Source organism: Podarcis vaucheri (genome assembly GCF_965113315.1).
Source record: "Podarcis vaucheri genome assembly, chromosome: 10".
In the NCBI taxonomy this organism is placed as follows: domain Eukaryota; kingdom Metazoa; phylum Chordata; class Lepidosauria; order Squamata; family Lacertidae; genus Podarcis; species Podarcis vaucheri.
This window is the reverse complement of record NC_138748.1, coordinates 40,977,590-40,995,410: the sequence shown is the minus strand read 5'-3', so window position 1 is coordinate 40,995,410 and position 17,821 is coordinate 40,977,590. Positions and strand designations below refer to the sequence as shown.

General features: G+C 42.6%; 2 protein-coding genes across 3 annotated transcripts in view; one reads left to right on the top strand and one right to left on the bottom strand.

Moving 5' to 3' along the window:
* Positions 1 to 1,039: 1,039 nt before the first annotated feature.
* Positions 1,040 to 6,861, top strand: ARL1 (ARF like GTPase 1). The gene is made up of 6 exons (XM_082238654.1): positions 1,040 to 1,199; positions 3,044 to 3,181; positions 4,335 to 4,416; positions 5,100 to 5,211; positions 6,205 to 6,383; positions 6,528 to 6,861. The coding sequence occupies exons 1-6, from the start codon at positions 1,196 to 1,198 to the stop codon at positions 6,556 to 6,558; spliced, it is 546 nt and encodes a 181-aa protein (XP_082094780.1). The 5' UTR covers positions 1,040 to 1,195; the 3' UTR covers positions 6,559 to 6,861.
* Positions 6,862 to 8,172: 1,311 nt separating this feature from the next.
* Positions 8,173 to 17,821, bottom strand: part of UTP20 (UTP20 small subunit processome component) — a 61,748-nt gene continuing 52,099 nt past the window's right edge. For both annotated transcript variants that reach the window (XM_082238651.1, XM_082238652.1), the window contains exons 50-62: positions 17,030 to 17,158; positions 16,681 to 16,791; positions 16,438 to 16,517; positions 15,669 to 15,738; positions 14,534 to 14,716; positions 14,075 to 14,206; positions 13,281 to 13,413; positions 12,318 to 12,514; positions 12,025 to 12,096; positions 10,425 to 10,685; positions 9,901 to 10,027; positions 8,863 to 9,008; positions 8,173 to 8,717 (exon numbers count right to left, since the gene is read on the bottom strand). In XM_082238651.1, coding sequence (XP_082094777.1) covers positions 8,562 to 8,717; positions 8,863 to 9,008; positions 9,901 to 10,027; positions 10,425 to 10,685; positions 12,025 to 12,096; positions 12,318 to 12,514; positions 13,281 to 13,413; positions 14,075 to 14,206; positions 14,534 to 14,716; positions 15,669 to 15,738; positions 16,438 to 16,517; positions 16,681 to 16,791; positions 17,030 to 17,158 — 1,797 coding nt within the window. In that variant the 3' untranslated portion in view covers positions 8,173 to 8,561. The remainder of the gene's footprint in view (positions 8,718 to 8,862; positions 9,009 to 9,900; positions 10,028 to 10,424; positions 10,686 to 12,024; positions 12,097 to 12,317; positions 12,515 to 13,280; positions 13,414 to 14,074; positions 14,207 to 14,533; positions 14,717 to 15,668; positions 15,739 to 16,437; positions 16,518 to 16,680; positions 16,792 to 17,029; positions 17,159 to 17,821) is intronic.

Below are 17,821 nucleotides of genomic sequence, written 5' to 3'. Positions count from 1 at the left end.
CCCTCATGTCACTCTATCCCTGTTCATCAAAAATGTAAGAGAAATATGAGGTGTTACTTCCAGAACAGTCTTTTAAATAAAGCCACAAAAGCCTACCAAAAATAAACAATTCTTCAACCTCCTGTGGCCGTTGAAGAACTCAAAGCACTTGTTCTCCCTGCTGGGCACAAAGAAGTGATAGAGTGCTCATTCACCTGCATGCAATTTCATGTTGCCTAATTACCAGCTGAATGTTTTAATTACAAGGCTGTTCCAGACTATACTTCCAGGGGACTTGACAGCTACAGGTTATCCCTGTGTGCACCCTTGAGCACCTTAACCTGATGCATACATAGTAGAGTGCTATTGTTTTGGGTTTTCTCTAAAAGCTTATCATGAAACACTTCAGCTGAGGGCAATGTTGTGCCCAAGCAGTATCCTGATTCCTGAATCGCATCTGGAAGCCAGTAATGAAGCGGACTTCTTTGCAGTTTAATTTCTGCTTGCCACTCATGATTACAGAGATCATGCATTAGTGTGTATATTTAACAGCAACCTCTGCTCTACCTTCCTATAACAAGTTGCTCGCCTGTCAAGCACCATCCTTTGCGCACCGGGGACTAATCCTACCAAATGTTTATTTGTAAGGGAAGATCCTAGACGCTGCTCCCGTAACATGAAAGCGCTAGCCAGTCCACTGGGGTTTTTCCTTCAGCCAAACCGAGAGGCGCGCGTCCTCACCACGTGAATCCCCTCGTGGCGCCACGCGGGCCAAGAACGCCCCGCCCCCGCAGCCCATGTGACCCCTCCCTCCAGTGGTTCACGCCTCCTGCCGCTACTTTCCAGCAAGGAAGCGGCATATCGTTTCGAAACGGCAGATTCGTCACGTAACTGTTTAAATCGTGAAAAGATTTTTTATTTTTTTTAAAGGGGTCACTGCCACACGATCCCTACTAGCCTTAGCACCTGACAGGAGTGGCGGCGGAAGCCCTTTTCAGCTCCGTCGGCGCCGCGCTCCGTCCCCTCGTGTCGAAAGCCCTAATCGGAGCGCTGCCCCTGCTTTGCTTTCCGTGTACCCAGCGGCGGTGAGGGAGGCGGTCGACGTGGAAGCAGCAGCTTCGCGGCCAACTTCCGGGTTAACGGCGGCGGCCGCGGCGGCGCAGGGGGTCGGCGCGGTTTCTCTGAGAGGGAAGCGACGCGGGAAAGCGCCTCAGCCATGGGTGAGGAAAGGGCCCTGAGGCGGCCGGGCTGCTGAGGGAAAAGCGGGGCGGGTGAAGCGGTGGCGCAGCTGCAGGCCGGGCGGGAAGCAGGTCGCCTGGAGGCCCCTCGGTGCGCTGCGTTTCCCCGGGATGGTTCTCGTTCCCGTGTCGCAGCAGGCGAGCTTCCCCTCACGAGGAGTTTCCCTCAGGCTGGGGCCGTAGGGAAAATCCCCTCTCGCTGCAGCTCGTTGGGCCAGACGCAGCCCGGGAGGGGGGTGCACCTTCGAGTGCCTTGCCCGGAGCGGAATCCTCCCCGCTTCCCTTCGTGTAACGTTACGCGGCGCCCTTTCTCCCAGCCGCTGCTGAGGAGGCCGGCTTTCCTTCGCCCGGCTGCTCTGCCGTGGGCGGGGAGGTTCCTTCGGGGTCCTCGCCCACCTGGTCCTTGGCCTGGGGTCCCGCGCCAGCTCCGCCTTCCTCCGGTGCGTTCGCTGCCTCGCCTATCCCAGCGCCACCCGAAGCCACTTCGCTTTTGGGGAAGGACCTGGGAGCAGCACACCCACCACGTCCCAGAACCCTCCAGATGTTGTTGGACTCCAGCTGCTCTCAGCCCTTGCCTGCCTGGCCAGTGCGCAGGGATGATTACTTACCCTACAGGAGGCTTGTTTTCTTGGGCTGTCTGGTTTCACCAAAGTAACTTCCTATTTCTGATGACTAGAAGAAAAAAAGAAATGTCCTGGAAGATTTTGTAGATTGCTGTTGTTCAATAAATAATTGTTAAGGCTCCGCCTGTTGAGTCTTCATGGGTTTATCAGCCTTCTGAGGTACCTGTGTGGCCTGCTCCATAATGAAAGACCGCTTTTCTTCTTAATTTGGGAAAAGCAGATTTTGGTGGAAAGAGACAGGCCCCAGTAAGGGATTCTGCACTCCTGCCAACTAATGCTAGGAGAAAACAAACCGTGATCCTTGACATGGCGTTATGTCCAAATGGTTTGTTTTGATTCAGCAGGCTACGATTACTAAATTAAGGAGAAATATTGGTTACAGATTAGGGTTTGGTCGGAATGAAGCAAACCATGATGTAACACTGGGGATCATGATATGATTTCTCCCAGCTCAGGAGGAGTGATATGTGATTTTGTTCATACACAATAAATTATGGTTTATGAGTGCTCTTTAGAGGTAATTTTGTGAAATCTGAATGATACTCTGTGGGTGTGGTTGGAGTGGTGGTTGAATTAGCAAGGGTGTGATTGTAGGCTTCTTGGGTAGGGTCCTTTTATTCATATGACACTGAGATAGCTCAGTTGGTAGAGCATGATCCGTGTTGTCCCTTTTACCTATACAATTCTGTGAGGTTTCTGTGACTCTGGTATTGAGGAAGTTTATTTGTTTTGGAAACTCTCCAGACCTAGATAGGGGAGGGAGGAATTGAAGTTACAGCAGAAGTCTAATAGTCTACCTTGCCATGTAGACAGGATAGCTCAGTTGGTTAGAGCCTGCAGCTGATAACACCAAGGTTGCAGCTGCATATTCCTGCATTGCAGGGGGTTGGACTAGATGATCCTCAGGGTGCCTTCCAGCTCTGATTCTTTGTCCCGATTATAGTATATATACAGGAATCATAGGGCACACTTGCAGGAGCCTTATACAAAACAAGTGTTGAACAATCTTACATTCTGTTCTTCTTGGAGAAGAATTTGTATGCTCTTACACTAAAGCGTCTGTAACCCGAGGTATGACTGTAAGACCTTTCCCCAAGAAATCTGTCTTACCTCTTTTCACAAGAGCTTTGGAAACAAGCTGTTAATATTTGATAGTCTATGATAATGCAGTTCAGTTTTGACAATTATTCTTGTTCTCTATAGGTGGGTTTTTTTCAACCATCTTTTCCAGTTTATTTGGTACGCGGGAGATGAGAATTCTAATTTTGGGATTAGATGGAGCAGGAAAGACAACAATTCTCTACAGGTTGCAAGTTGGAGAAGTTGTGACTACCATTCCTAGTAAGTGTTCTTCTAAATGTAACACAATGCATCACATGTAATGCAATGCTCTATGTTCTGTTCGCTCATCCATTGTTAAATAAGGTTTAAATGTGGCAAGCTCAAATTACTGAAATGCACCTAAAACAGATGTAATTTGATTGACATCCGTCTGTCTCAGGACATAATGGAGGAGTGCACCTTTGGAGGTAAAGTCAAACTGTTGGAAGGTTGCATCGCCTGCTGTGGCTGTAGAGCAGGGGTCGGCAAGGTTTACCTCACCTGGACTGGTTCACTCCAGTGGAGATCCCTCCATGGGCCAGATTGCATGCGCCCACAATGTTCTGCGTCTGTGCAGATGCGATTTCCGGTGCTGCTGAAGCAAGTCCCCGTGCTGTGCCAGTTTAGGGCGGCTCAGTTCAGGGGTGGCTCGTGGGCCAGTTAAACGACCCCTGTCGGCCGCTTGTGGCCTATGGGCCTTAGGTTGCCTACCCCTGCTGTAGAGACTGATATGGGAAATATATGTTTTGTTGCGGCTGGGGCAGATGAAGGAGTCCAGTTGCGCTGCTGCAGATGCACCGTGGTGTGTGTTCTCTCTCTGCTCCTCCCAGTGTCACTGCCTTAAATCACTAAAAATTAGAAATTCAAATTTCTAATTCTTTGATAGCACAATCCTGTTGATGTCTGTTCAGAGGTAAGCCCCACTGAATTCAATGGGATTTATTCTTGAGTAAATGTTTATAGAATTGCAACCTGAGTATCTAACATTTATGCTAAAGAAATGTGTATTCAAATATGGGCAGAACAAATACCTGCTAAATGAGCCTATGGTTTGTTTCTAGGTCATCCTAATTAGAAAATCAGGATTGTAGGAGGGATTCACCTAAGAATCCTTGCCAGTGGAAGCCCTGTGCAAGGACTTTTCCCTGAATAGTGGGGCTTCCCCCACTCTGCCCCAAAAGTAGTTCAGAAGGGAGTTAGGAGAATCCCAGAGCAGCACATGAGGAAGAGAGGGTGGGTCATTCCAACTGGCAAGCCACTATTTTATTGACTAATAAAATAGTGTCTTAGAACAGAAACTAACATATGTACCATTAAAGATGTTGTATATTCAGATTTCCACAAAAGGATTTGGTTTGCAACATTAAAAACAATGAACTTTTTTCTTTTCCAGCAATTGGTTTCAATGTTGAGACAGTAACCTACAAGAATCTGAAGTTCCAAGTCTGGGACTTAGGAGGACAGACAAGCATCAGGTATAGCACATCTGGGGGGGAAAGCACAGGAGTGCAAACCCAGGACATGGCTTCTGAAATACTGTATTGAACTCAGTGCTTGAGGTCCTTAAGAAATTCCGCAATGGTTAGAAAAGAACATGATCTGGTGTTACAAAATTGGCCTGATTTTAGTTAGGTAGAACATATTTTCTTACTGCTAATTGTCAATACAGTTAAAAATCTGATTTCTAAAATGTTTATTATGACATTCCAGTTTGAAAAAATAACTTCCCATGCAGGCAACTTACTTACTTCAGCAGAACTGAGCATACTTGGTGAATTTCTTTGTGGGTTTGAAGCTGCTTAACCTGAACTTGACTTTATGTGCCCTTCCTAAGATTTATTTCCCTTTTTTGCCACTAAAATTCCTTGATAATGGAAAGTAGACTGGATTTTTGAAGGCACACAAGTGTTACTGGATCAGTTTATGACCGCTTGTGACAGAAATGGGAAATAGTGTGAGGGTTTAGCTACTAGATATTAGTAGATAAGACATAAAATTACAGATTGTATGTCAGAGTTTAGTTTTTTCCTTTATCAGACATAATCTTCCTAAATTTAATCTATGGTTATGCCTGAAAAGGGCAGCCAGGAAATAATGATGATTGAGCTGTGATTGTTTCACCTGATACATTTTAAATAATAACATGTTTATTTTCCAGGCCGTATTGGAGGTGTTACTATTCCAATACAGATGCAGTCATTTATGTAGTTGACAGCTGTGACAGGGACAGAATTGGAATTTCAAAGTCTGAGCTTGTTGCCATGCTGGAGGTAGGAAACCTGAGGTTTTTGTTGTTGTGTTTTTGTTGTTTTTTAAAAGATAGTTTTAGACACTCTCAGTGAACTTAGTAAAACAATTATGAAATGGACCAACCTTACTATCAACCTGAGAGTGTTTTAGATTTGTACTGCTGTTTCTCTAAGTTTTCATGTATTTATTGGTGGGGAAAAATTTTCCACGCCCAACCTGTTGCAGCATCTGTGTATCCCTTGGAGTTTTGGAACTTCAAATGTGTTTCATAAGTCATATGCCAATACAAAGTGTTTGATTTCTGTACTTGTACCACATGAGCAAAGAGTAAGGATTGGGATGATTCTTGTAATTTTGCTCAAGTTTCTGGCTGCCTTCAGTTAAGAACAGTGCAAAGGGATTAGGGGCACTGCAGGAGATTATATACCACTAGCCTTTACTAATTTTTTCACTCCTAAGCATGTTTTAAGACCATGAGGATCCATTAAATGCCTTTTTCTACCCCCTGATCTTATACTAGCGGCCATGGAAGATTTAGCTGTTCAGGCAACTGCACATAGAATACATCTGGATCAGGTATGGAGAACCTTTGGTCCTCCAGGTGTTGTTCCCATCATCCTTGGCCATTGTCTATGCTTGGTGGGGCTGATGTGAGTTGTAGTGCAGCAACATCTGGAGGGCCCAAGGTCCCCACCCGATTTAGATGCATGGCTATAAGAATGATACATTTGAACCTTCAGCATCTGAACATAAGCACTCACACCTAATAATGTAACATCAAATACAGCATTATCAATGGAACTTCTCTCATATAGTGATTTCTAATGCAAAACTAGCAGGAAAGGAGAATTCTTAAATACTTTAAGTTTTTTAAAAGTGTAAATAAAAAAACCAAACCCATAACTGAAAATCAGATTTTCAGTCAGCCTGTCTACTGTGCTTTAGGTATTTTGCATGACTCAAGGCAAGACTTAATAATACACTTTTGTGACATAATCTGCCACCTCTTTTAGGAGGAAGAACTAAAGAAAGCCATTTTAGTGGTATTTGCAAACAAACAAGATATGGAACAGGCTATGACTCCAACAGAAATGGCAAATGCACTTGGACTTCCAGCTCTGAAGGATAGAAAATGGCAGATATTCAAGACATCTGCAACCAAAGGCACTGGACTTGATGAGGCAATGGAGTGGTAAGTACCACAGGTGTTAAATTCTTAAGGTTGTGTCTATGTAGCATAGAGCCTGCTGAGCTACAAGGCATCTTGCTGTAACTAAGTCTTCATAATTGCTTTATCATTCTATATACATGTAATCACAAAGCCGAATCTTTCTAGGTTGGTGGAGACTTTGAAGAGCAGACAGTGAAATGGACTTGGAAGTTTCCTTCAGCTGTCATATGAATGAAATGCAATTCTGTAAATAGGACTGGCCGAATAACTTTTGAAAGGAATGAGGCTTCTTTGCATTGTAAATCACACTGAATCAACTGAATGTTTGTCTGTATACTATGTTTAAAATACTACATTCTTTTTTGTGTAAGTTATGTAACATCAATTTTTATGACAGTCATAACTGATAGTCCATGAGAATAAATTGGAATAAACATTTGCTACTTGGAATTCTAAGTGTTTGAAACTATTTAACACTAATAAATATATTTAACTATCATTTATCTAGATTTTTCTATTTCATGCCTGTTGCCTTTCATGTGTTCCTTTTTGTAGTTAGTAAAAAGGTAAAGGGACCCCTGACCGTTAGGTCCAACGCCGTTTACCTTTCTGCTGGAGCGGTATCTACTTGCACTTTGACATGCTTTCGAACTGCTAGGTTGGCAGGAGCAGGGACTGAGCAACGGGAGCTCACCCCATCGCGGGGATTCGATCCGCCAACCTTGTGATCAGCAAGCCCTAGGCTCTGTGGTTTAGACCACAGCATCACCTACATCCCTTTTTTGAAGTTAAGAGTAGCTTAAATAAGTAGTCTTGGTGGCATTATCCAACTGATCAGAACTGTTGCAAGATGAAGCCTTGATACTTGATTGTAATGTGGGGACCCTTATTAGTGCTGCTTATAGAGTTATTTGTTTTCTTACAACCAATAGTGGAACCCTGCATTAAGTATTTTGCTTGCAGTGTAACCTGTGAAGGAAAGCCTTGATGTGCTCAAGATATATATGCTTGGAAATGGAGCTGTTGTGGAGAGAAGTTAACCAGGAAGTTCTGCAGGTATTTGAATATGCTTATTTAATGTATGGAGGGCTGCATGGACTCAGTTGTGATTGAAGGGAAGCTATGTATCCTGAAAGATTTTAAGTGAGGCCAGTGGAAAGCCCCTAAGCCAGTGGTTCACTTTAGATCTGGAGACTTTCCTATAAATTGCTAGCAGAAAGCTACAGAAGGAATCACTGTACTTGACAACCAGGTGGCTTTTTAAAAACCTAATTTGGTTTTTTTAAATGAAGACTGTAGAAAACAAGGAGAAAGATGGATGTTACCACATGCCATGGTATGAGTCACCTTGTTGGGTACTGTACAGTGGTACCTCGGGTTAAGAGCTTAATTCGTTCTGGAGGCCTGTTCTTAACCTGAAATTGTTCTTAACTTGAGGTACCACTTTAGCTAATGGGACCTCCTGCTGCTGCCACACCACTGTCACACAATTTCTGTTCTCATCCTAAAGCAAAGTTCTTAACCTGAGGTACTATTTCTGGGTTAGCAGAGTCTGTAACCTGAAGCGTCTGTAACCTGAGGTACCACTGTATCTCCTTCAGCAGTTGTTCCGTTGGTTTTTTTTAAAGCTACATTTCTCCATAGCAAGCAACGCAAGGGTTGAAAAGCATAGGCCTCCCACTACAGGGCCAATGGAAAGAGTAGCAGCACTTTGTCATGATACCAACACGTAAAAATGCATCTCCATGAGGAGGATTGAACAAGGGTTCAAATCACCCAGCTCAAGTTAATCACACACAGGAGAAAATACTTCAAAGGCTCATTGAACACATTTCATTAGAAAAAAACACTGTATTACCACAAACTGTACATCACTCTACAGTGAACTATAGAGCCCTGAAAGGCTCAGCCTTAATAATGTATCCTCTTAAAGAAACATTTGGAGAGAAATTTTAAGGCATCAGTTGAATAGGTTATGTATAGATTAAAATTACAAATAAATAATTAGTAATCCATAAGAGAGCTGGTTTTTTTGTCTCTGCAAGAGGTGGTTCTTCCCTGCTGTGGTTCTTAGTATATACTATTTTATGATGAAACATCCTCTAAATGAGTGGCAGGGAAGAGCGCCTGCTGCTGCAGTTGTTGTCTCATGTTCTGTACAGCATGGAACATTTATAATGGGAGTAATGTGATAGTGTTTCACTCCACCATCGCCAAGTCTTTTAATGCATGGCTTCTTGGTCTTTTTGCTTTGTAACCAGGCCGCAGGAATTCTATTTTTCTCTTCTTTGCTTCAATTTTATTCTTGTGTCTCTTCAACTTCTTCTTGGCAGCAATGTCAGGATTAGCAACAGCCTAATCAGAAAACAAATAAAAGTCATCATGTTCACGTTTCCCCTATACATTCTGAAGTTGCCTGGTTTCAATAAAAGTTTCCCTGCCGTTGGATAAGCTGGACATTTTAAAGCAAATGCAAGTAAAACTAAAGTCAGACACTAACCTCCAAGGCTCTCTGTTTCTTCCGGATAGCTCTCTTCTGACTGGCTTGCTTTTGCACAGAAGCAAACGCGAGTGAAAAGGTTTCCAACCCAACCAATTTCTTCAAAAGCTCTATTATTTCCTGGGAAAGATTCTTCAGAGTTGGATCTAGCAAAGATAACATGATTTTGAATACTCAGAAGTGTCTTCAAGTGCTACAGAAGGTCTATATATAATGCCCCATTCTCTCATGTGTGCACATGTTGCATTCCAACAATACATAGGCATGTGCAAGTCACCCCTCCTGTTGGGACACTGGAAGCATCTGCTTTTAGATTAACATGTCATCCAAACCCACAGTTAAATGGTTAGTTGAAACAAGCTGGTTTGAATGGAGAAACCTTAGTTAAAGTTAGCAGCTGTTTGTCAGGATTCAGTCAGCACAGCAAATTGCAACTAATTTAAAATGGAAGCTAAAGCTTCCAACTGTGCCAAAGAAAAATGAGGACCACGTGCCCACTCCACCATTCAGTAAGGGCCATTCAGGTAAGCGTAGGACAGAAACACTGCACAGCTGAAACACCATCTTAAGTCCCTAAAGCAGGGGTGGGGAACTGGCAAACCATGCTATAAAAGAAAAGCCAAACCAAGCAAGACTTGACTCCAAACCTGCTTTCTGCAGGGATCAGCTGTGTGACCCCCACTCCCAATCTGTTGGGCTTGGAATCCCCCATGTCACGCTTTAGGCAAGGGGTTGGCTGTACTACTATGACTCCCATGGGAAACTCAGTAGCACAGCCAACCCCAGCAGGCTTGCTCTCACCAGCACATGATTGTGGGCAGGTGAAGTTTGGGATAATCTGCCTCATGGGACCAAGTGGTTTCCCACCCCTGATCTAAAGCATCCGTCATGGATGCCAACACTTTCTGTTCCACTTTCTTATGCTGTGTAATTATGATGATGCAAGACAATTGACCTTTTGGTACTGGAAGACCTCCTACTTAAAGGAGAGGAAGGGAGACAGTCTCACCGAACAGCTGAGTATGACAACTCTCTTACCTTGATCTGCATAGGTACTGCTGAGTTCTCGATACAGAGGGGCTATGATTGTAGGAAGGTATGGTTTCACCCTGTCTTTCCCAAGATCTACTGCAATGGCACCAAGGAATTTAAAGATACAGGTTCTCTGAAAATACAAATACATTTGGTCACATGACCAGTCTGCAAAGGAAAACAAATACTGTAAGGACCTAATTACTAGTGACTTGCTTTTTCCAGCAACTCGGAAAATAGGTTTCAGAGCCTACTTTGTGTTACACAACTCTACAGACCATTGGCATTTGGTTTTTTAAAAATAAAATAATCTCTGCTCCTGGGTTTTCATGTTTAGGTCTAACAAAGGGTCTGCTTGCAGTTTCATAGCCCTACTTCATTTAAGCTGTGATGTGCTGTTCACAGGCTACATTTTTGTACCATTTGCACTGACACCTTTGCACTTGTCTACCTGAGATCCTGAAACTATTGTCAAACTGGAAGGCATTATTTGTGAAAGTAAAATTGTTCTCGCTGAAAAAAATACAAACCTTTAAAGGGTCCTTGGGTGAATATGCAGCTTCACGTGACGCCAATGCCAAGAGTCTTTTCATCACCCACAACAGTGTGGCTGGGCTGCTTTTCTCTTTGTCGTCTTTTGCCTCCATGGTTAAAGTCTCGTTTTCAACATCTTCTCCAAAGTCTTCTTGATCCTCAGCTTCCTGGCCCACCTCGTCATTGATTTCTTTGCCATCTTCTGGAGGAGCCATAAGGTACAGTACTTTGGCCACAAACAGTAGATTCTTCACAACCTTAAATATAAAGCACAGATATAAAATACAAAGTTACCCAAAGACTATTTTTTTAAAAAGGGTTTTTAAAATCAGGCCTATCAAACTTTTCCCACTTGGGTCATACAACAGCTATGTAACTGTGGACTACTTAACAGGTGTTTGAAAATCCCTTCATGTGTGGCCCCCCAAAAGCCTAGGGTTCAACACCCTGGTGGCCCTAACTAATATAGAGCCACCATGGTACTTGATCTTTAAAAAAATAATGCAATTACTATAGCCAAGAATGCACACACAAGATAGGAAAAGAGCACCAAGAAGAGCCGTTCCAGTCATCACCCCCTCCCCCAATTAAGCATCTGTCAGTTTCAAATGGAAGAGTATCTCAATTCTACGTGATGGAAATAAATCACTGTGGAATAACAGTAGCCCCCACTTGGTCTTCGGATGCACAGTATGCCTGCATAATTATAGCTTCAGCTGCTCTGTACTGATGTACCTGAAAAGCTTTGCACAAATTATAATCTTAAAACCATTCACAGAAAGTAAATATGTAACCTCAGAATGCAATAAAAATCCAAGCAAAACACGAGAAATACTGAGCAGTGTGATCAGTAATGTTAAGGAAAGCCTGATTAAACAAGTTAGTTTTCAGTACATGTTTAAGAAGGGAAGGCCCACTTTCATGACCACAAGGTGACATTCCGCCAGTCATGGCATGCTGCCACTGCTGACTCCCAAGGTAAGGTGCTGGCCTCGCGTTCACTTTTGGCCAAGCTCCTTTGGGCCACTAAGACTGGGGGCATCCTCTTCCCAGGCCCCTGTGGGGCAGTGTGAGGAGGCTGAGGGAACAGTCCACAAGTGAGGGTGTTCAAAAAAGGGTGAGAGGCTGCCAGCCCTGCAGGCAAGGGGTGACATAACTGGGCTCCTGAGCCCCACAGGGGTGCCACAGAAAGAATGTAGTTGGTCAAGGAAGTCGTGGACTCAAAAAGGTTGAAAACCTCTGTCTTCTGCTGTCAGTGTAACTCCACTGAAATTCAGTAAGAATTTCTAAGTGTGTTTGCTGACACCTACAACCCATTCTCTAGATTAGAATCCGGTTGTATTTACCCACTGGGGGACAAGCAGGGCAAATTAGAAGACAGGATGTTCAGATATCATTTGTGTTGTTAATTACAAATCTTGAACTGCATTTATGATAAAGCAAAACTCTCTCAATTTGTTCCAAAACAATTTGATTTTATGCTCCAGGCACCAGAATGTCTTTAGCTGCCTCTTTTAATTGTGTGCTATTTCAACATGCGTATCCCAAAATATGGGGGGGGGGGGGGAGAATCTACCAAAAACCTTACATAGTTACCTGTTCTCCAAGACATGGATCTAAAAATTTGGACTTCAACTGATGGCAGAATGCTAAAGCAAGTGTTTTCATCTGTAAAAGTAAAGAAAAATTAACAATCATTCTGAAACACAGTGAAGCATGAAAGGGCTGCTCTCCCTAAGAAGTATAAATATTAAGAGACAAAAAGAGACACAATCATGTGAAGCTCTATCATGACACTGAAACTAATGTTCATTTTTGTTTCTGCCATCTAATGGGAAATTGAAATGTGTATCAATGCAATAAAGGCAATTTAGGAGGGCAATGTTAACCTTTTTGTCTAGTTCTTCTGTTAAGAAGATAGTTGCCGGTGGCTCTGTAGTACTTTCTTGACTCTTTTCCAGTTTTCTTTTACTCCATTTGTTAACAAGTTCCTCTGGCTTGTGAGCAGCAAACAGCAAGCCAAAAATCTGAGAAGACGTCGACCACACCCAGCTGTGAGGGTACCATAAATGAGACTGCACATGACCTTCAGAAATAGAGAGAAATAGGCTTAAACTGTACCTATTCATACACAGAGGAATATTATTCAATCAATCAATCAATCAATCAATCAATCAGTATATTGCCTTTCATCCCAAGATCTCAGGGCAGTTCAAAATACAAAAAACCCACAAACTAATAACTCCCCCCTCCCACAAACACATTTCAAAGGCCTGGTTGAAGAGGCATGTTTTTGCCTGGCACCTAGAGATGAACCTAAAAGGTGCCAGGTGAGCCTCCTGGGGGAGAGCGTTCCACAAATGAGGAGCCACTGCAGAAAAGGCCCATTCCTGTGTTGCTACTCTCCAGACCTCTCGGGGAGGAGGAGGCACATGAATAAGGGCCTCGGTCTGTTCATATGGGGGCCGGTGGTCCTTGAAGTACTGCTGTTCTCAGCTGTTTAAGGATTTATAGGTCAAAATCCACACTCTGAATTGAGCCCGGAAACTAATTGGCAGCCAGAGCAGTCAGGCCAGGATCAGTGTGATATACTCAAACCGTCTTGCCCCAGAGAGCAATCTGGCTGTCAAATTCTGCACCATCTGATGTTTCTGAACTGCCTTCAGAGGCAGCCCTACATAAAATGCACTGCAGAAATGTAACCTAGAGGTTAGACAACAGAAGTTAGGAATACAAACCAAAAAGCCATTGTACACAACTCATTTTTCTTCATGTGAGTAGCACCCTAGGCATTACAGATCCATCAAGTGCCAAAGGTTTCAAGAGCAATATAATATGACAGAACTACTAACCCCAAATGTTGCTCAGAATCTCATTGTGTTTATTTAGTTCAATAATATTGCATTCCTTGATTAGTTTGCTGATCAAAGTTAGGAAGCTGAACAGCAGTCTGTCAGCAGCCTTTTCTTCAGTCTCTTCTGCAACCTTCAAAAATGGACAGTGAAAGAATGACACCCTGAAAAACCATCAGTGTACAAACAGTGAAGAGGCTTCAATTTAAATAATTGTGGCTAAATATAAAACGCAACCAAACGACACTTGCTCTTTTTGACTTCGCAAACAGTCAGCTGCCTAATTTTACAACATTGAAATAGACTGTGATATTCAACTAAGAGCAGACCCAGTGAAATTAATAAGCAGTACTAAGTTAGGTCCATTAATTCCAATGGGCCTGCTCTGAGTTGGAACTATTTTTATTTTTTATTTGTGTAACCAAAGCTACTACAAAGCAAATCTTGAATACCACCTAGTGGTGGAATAGTCAAAATAAAATGAATTTGTAAAATACTGCAAAGACACCTTGTTATTCAAGTGTTAATGTTTTTTCTCCTTGTTTTGAAGTTGAAACATTTATTGGTATATCAATCTTGTTATGAAAATCAGGATATGAAAATATATAGGTTTTTCACATATAATGGTTTTAGTTATAAAAATGATTTGAAAGAATCTTAAAAATTTATTTCACTGCACCACTGGGTAGGTGGGGAAAGGATAGAGAGACCATCAATATACTTATGGGGCCGAAGATTTACTTTCACTCTACAAACTGGCAGCCTACCAGGAACAGCCCCAATTAATGACTTACATCTTTAAAATCTGAAGGATGGATTTCTTTCTCGATAATTGGGAGAATGGTCCCAAGCCTTTTTTCAAATTCGATTCCTTCAGCTTCAACAAATGTTCCACAGGCATGAGCAGCTAGCCTCTTGTGAACACGCTGTCAGGAAGGAGGAGCATCATATTAGTGGAGATTTTTGTGGATGGAAGGAAAGGGAGTTAGGATCTCTGCAGAAGAGATTTCCCAAGATAGTGGGCACAACTGCCTTCTCAACCACACAGCCAGCCATAATTCTTGAACCCCACAAGAAATTGGCCCAGTTATGAAGGCTCTATAAATTACAGTGCTATTCTTCCGCCAGCAAAGGAAGGTTAGCGGAACACAATCTCTCCTCCAAAAGATTCACCTCGACATTCCCTCGTTTTCATTCATCTAGCAAAAACTTCTCTACAGGACAGTAGTCAAAACTACTGCTGTAAGCAGTACCTTGTCACTCTTGAACCACGAGGTGAGCAGGGAAAACATCAGGTCTCGGTTTCCAGGGCTAATCTTACTGAGGAGACCTTTGACTGCCAGAGCTGACATCTTTTTGCACTTTGCCGAATCGTCGTTTACAATCATCATACATAGTGGGACAAAGAAAAGCCCACAAAATTGGTGCAGTAAACCCTGAAGAAAACAAGAAAGGGGAAGTCAGTAAGCTTGTTTGTTGGCAACCACCACCCTGTAAATCTGTCAAAGCAATCAGACCTGCTTCTGGTTCTGTGCTAGGGCTAGCTGCTTATCTAGAGAAGTGTTGAGGGTAGTGTACAGTTACTGGTTTTATGAATACTAAATGCAGGTTGGGAAAGTGGGGAGAGGGGGAAGGGAGACTGCAAATAATATTCTCATTCAGCCATGAAGCTCATTGGATGTCTCCGGCCTAGTCTTTGGCCAGTCCAAGTGTCCCTCAGCTTCTGAAGTCAAGGTATGTACAAGCCTTGGGGTTCATGAGCTCCACCCCTTTGCTGCCCTGTGACTGAAGTCTTCCTGGGTTGATTAATCGCAGTTTCCTGCTAATTCCAAACTCTGAAACTTCAAACCATGGTTTTAGGTCTTGTTTCATTTCCCAAGTTGGACAAATTGGGAAACGGCAGTTCCTTGACTCAGAAACACAGTGCAGCAAAGAGGAGAGGGGCAATATGAGGGTGGACCACATGGACACAAGGCTCAGGCATCTCTCAAGTACATCCATCCAGGCCTGAATCCTCAGCCTAATCTACATCATCACAGGGTTGTTGTGATAGTTAAAGTGGAGGAGCAGCATGTATGCTTCCTCAAACCCTTCGTAAGAAGGGCAGTTACAAATGTGACAAAGAAAGAAAAACGAACATGAAATTCAATCCATGCAGGCCGTATTTGTCCTCAGCAATGCCAGCATACTCTGAAAAGGCAACACGCTCAGGAAAATGTATGTGAGCAGCGCCCCATATCCTGTACATGTTTTCTCAAAAGTAAATCCTGCCAAATTCAATGGGAATACTTCCCATCCAGTCTTAATGCCTTATATGAAATGCCATAGTCTAGGGTTCAAGCTGAAATACGCTAAAGGTGGGAAGTTTGTGATGCAGTTATACATTACCTGGGGGAACATTTCAAAGAGGTAAGCAATCATTTCCAAAGCAGATTCTCTCCCTGTCTCATATTCATAACTAGGGCAACAACAGAACAGTATGGTCAGTGTCCTCAAGACTTGCAATAATTTTTGGCACACTAATAGCACAATCCTACACATGTTTAATCAGAAGTTAAGTTCCTTTGCATCTATTGGGACTTAGGAGCTGTATTTCAGAAAAGTACACAGCATAGCATATATTTTCATATTACACCTTGCTTTTACAAACACCTGGCCTTGATGAATGTTCATGTGTCTTTTCTTTAATAGCTGAATGCGAACAGGAAGGTAAATACATATGATGGTCATCATTGGAATTTGAGATGTTATATGTGACAAACCATTTTTTTCCCCCATCACAATTTTTCTTGTGAAAGATCTCCACCTGAGACCCTGGGGAGTCACTGTCAGTCAGAATACACAGCACATAGCTAGGTAAAGAGTCTGGATCGGGTAAAACACAGCTTCCTGTGCTCATATACAAAGAAAAAAAATGTCAACAGGAACATAGAACAAAACTTCATAACCAATGAGGGAACATGTGCAGTGTACAGAGGATACAATTTGCTTCCAATACTCTACTGATGTTTTATCCGAACGTCTTGGCCCTGCATGGCTCTATTACTGAGAACACTGTGTTGAGGGTCCCCATTCTGACCAGAGGGGAAAGCCCAGCCTTGTAGTTTCTATTTTTTTCCTTTATTGAGAAAATAAACAATAATCTCTGTGCACTTACTTGAGTTGGGCAAAGATGTACTCAAGGTTGGTTTTCAGCTTCTTACCAAGTGGATAATCAAGAATATATTTCAGGTAAATCTGAGGGAGTGGGTGGAAGAAAACAATAAACAATTGGTTAAAACTCAAAAATACCAAATTTGTGCTGTTGCCAGCTATAAAATAATTGATAAAATGGGAGCTGACGAAAAACAGTTGCTAGGATAAAAGGGCATGAGCACGCCCCCCCTTAACTTCTACAAACCTGTCTGCACTGGATTCGAACTTGCTCATTTTGCCCTGTGATGGCAAAGTTTGCAACCTTCTGCATAACACCATCAATTTCGGGAACTACCAGTTTTCTGGATACAATCGCCTGTTTGAAAAGAGAAAAACATATGACTGAGTCATGATTGTGTTCTGCATTGTGTTAAATACAATTTGAAACTCATGTTTTTTTCATTGTTTTTGAACAGCTTTCTACACATCTGCCCACAACAATTTTGCCCAAAACAAAACTACCAGCTTTATACACTCGGAAAAAGATTTGAGACTTCCATCTCCATTTCAATAAATGATTCTTAAAAGACAACTTGTTACAGTGCAAGTGATACCTTTAAGAGGCCAAAGGCAGTGGCCTGTCGTAATGAATCGTAGATATCTTCTTCAGCATATCCAAGCAACACTTGTAGTTGTTTCTCTGTTATGTGACTCTTTGCATTCCTCACAAGCAGAGTTACACACTGTAATTAAAATTTAGCCGTATGAACATGACCATTACAGAATGTTCTACAAGATTCAGAGTCCCCTGAGAGTTTGTAGGGCGCTCTCTACAGGTATTGTGTGATCATCACCTCCCTACCCATTTGGGCTGCAATCAAAAACATTTACTAGGGAATAAGCCCCATTAAAAAACAATGGAACCTCATAGGGCTGTGCCGTAAAATCTGTAGACAAGGCTCTGGGCTCACTGTTCCCCTACTTAGAGGTCAGATTGGTGAGAACCACTTTATGGGGGAGGGAATGTTAAGACTTTTTAACCATTTCACCACAAACTTTTATTTATTGCAGCAATGTACTTGTTTTACCGACATGGTTTTACCTGATTGTTTTACAATGGCATGGTGCTATTAAACTACTTTGGGACCTTAGAATTAAGTGATCTGCAAGTTTTGTAAACCTTTGTTTTTACTGAAAATATGGGTGGTGACAAAATGCTACATGGCCGTCTCATTTTGTTACCAAGGATAAGTGTCTGTGCAGTGTGATTTTGAAATCTCAGAATCTGCATAGCAATGGAACTTCTACACAATGTGTGGGTCAGACCATTACAGAGAATGAATCATCTCCACCTACGGTCCCCTTGGATATTCTAATTAGGGAGCCGCGCAGTTCCCAGTTTCTGC

Bases quoted from the DNA above. Each gene is read 5' to 3' on its own strand.
- ARL1 (XM_082238654.1), top strand. The intron at 4,417-5,099 runs GTATAGCACATC...TTTATTTTCCAG, and splicing joins GGAGGACAGACAAGCATCAG to GCCGTATTGGAGGTGTTACT. The intron at 5,212-6,204 runs GTAGGAAACCTG...CACCTCTTTTAG, and splicing joins AGCTTGTTGCCATGCTGGAG to GAGGAAGAACTAAAGAAAGC.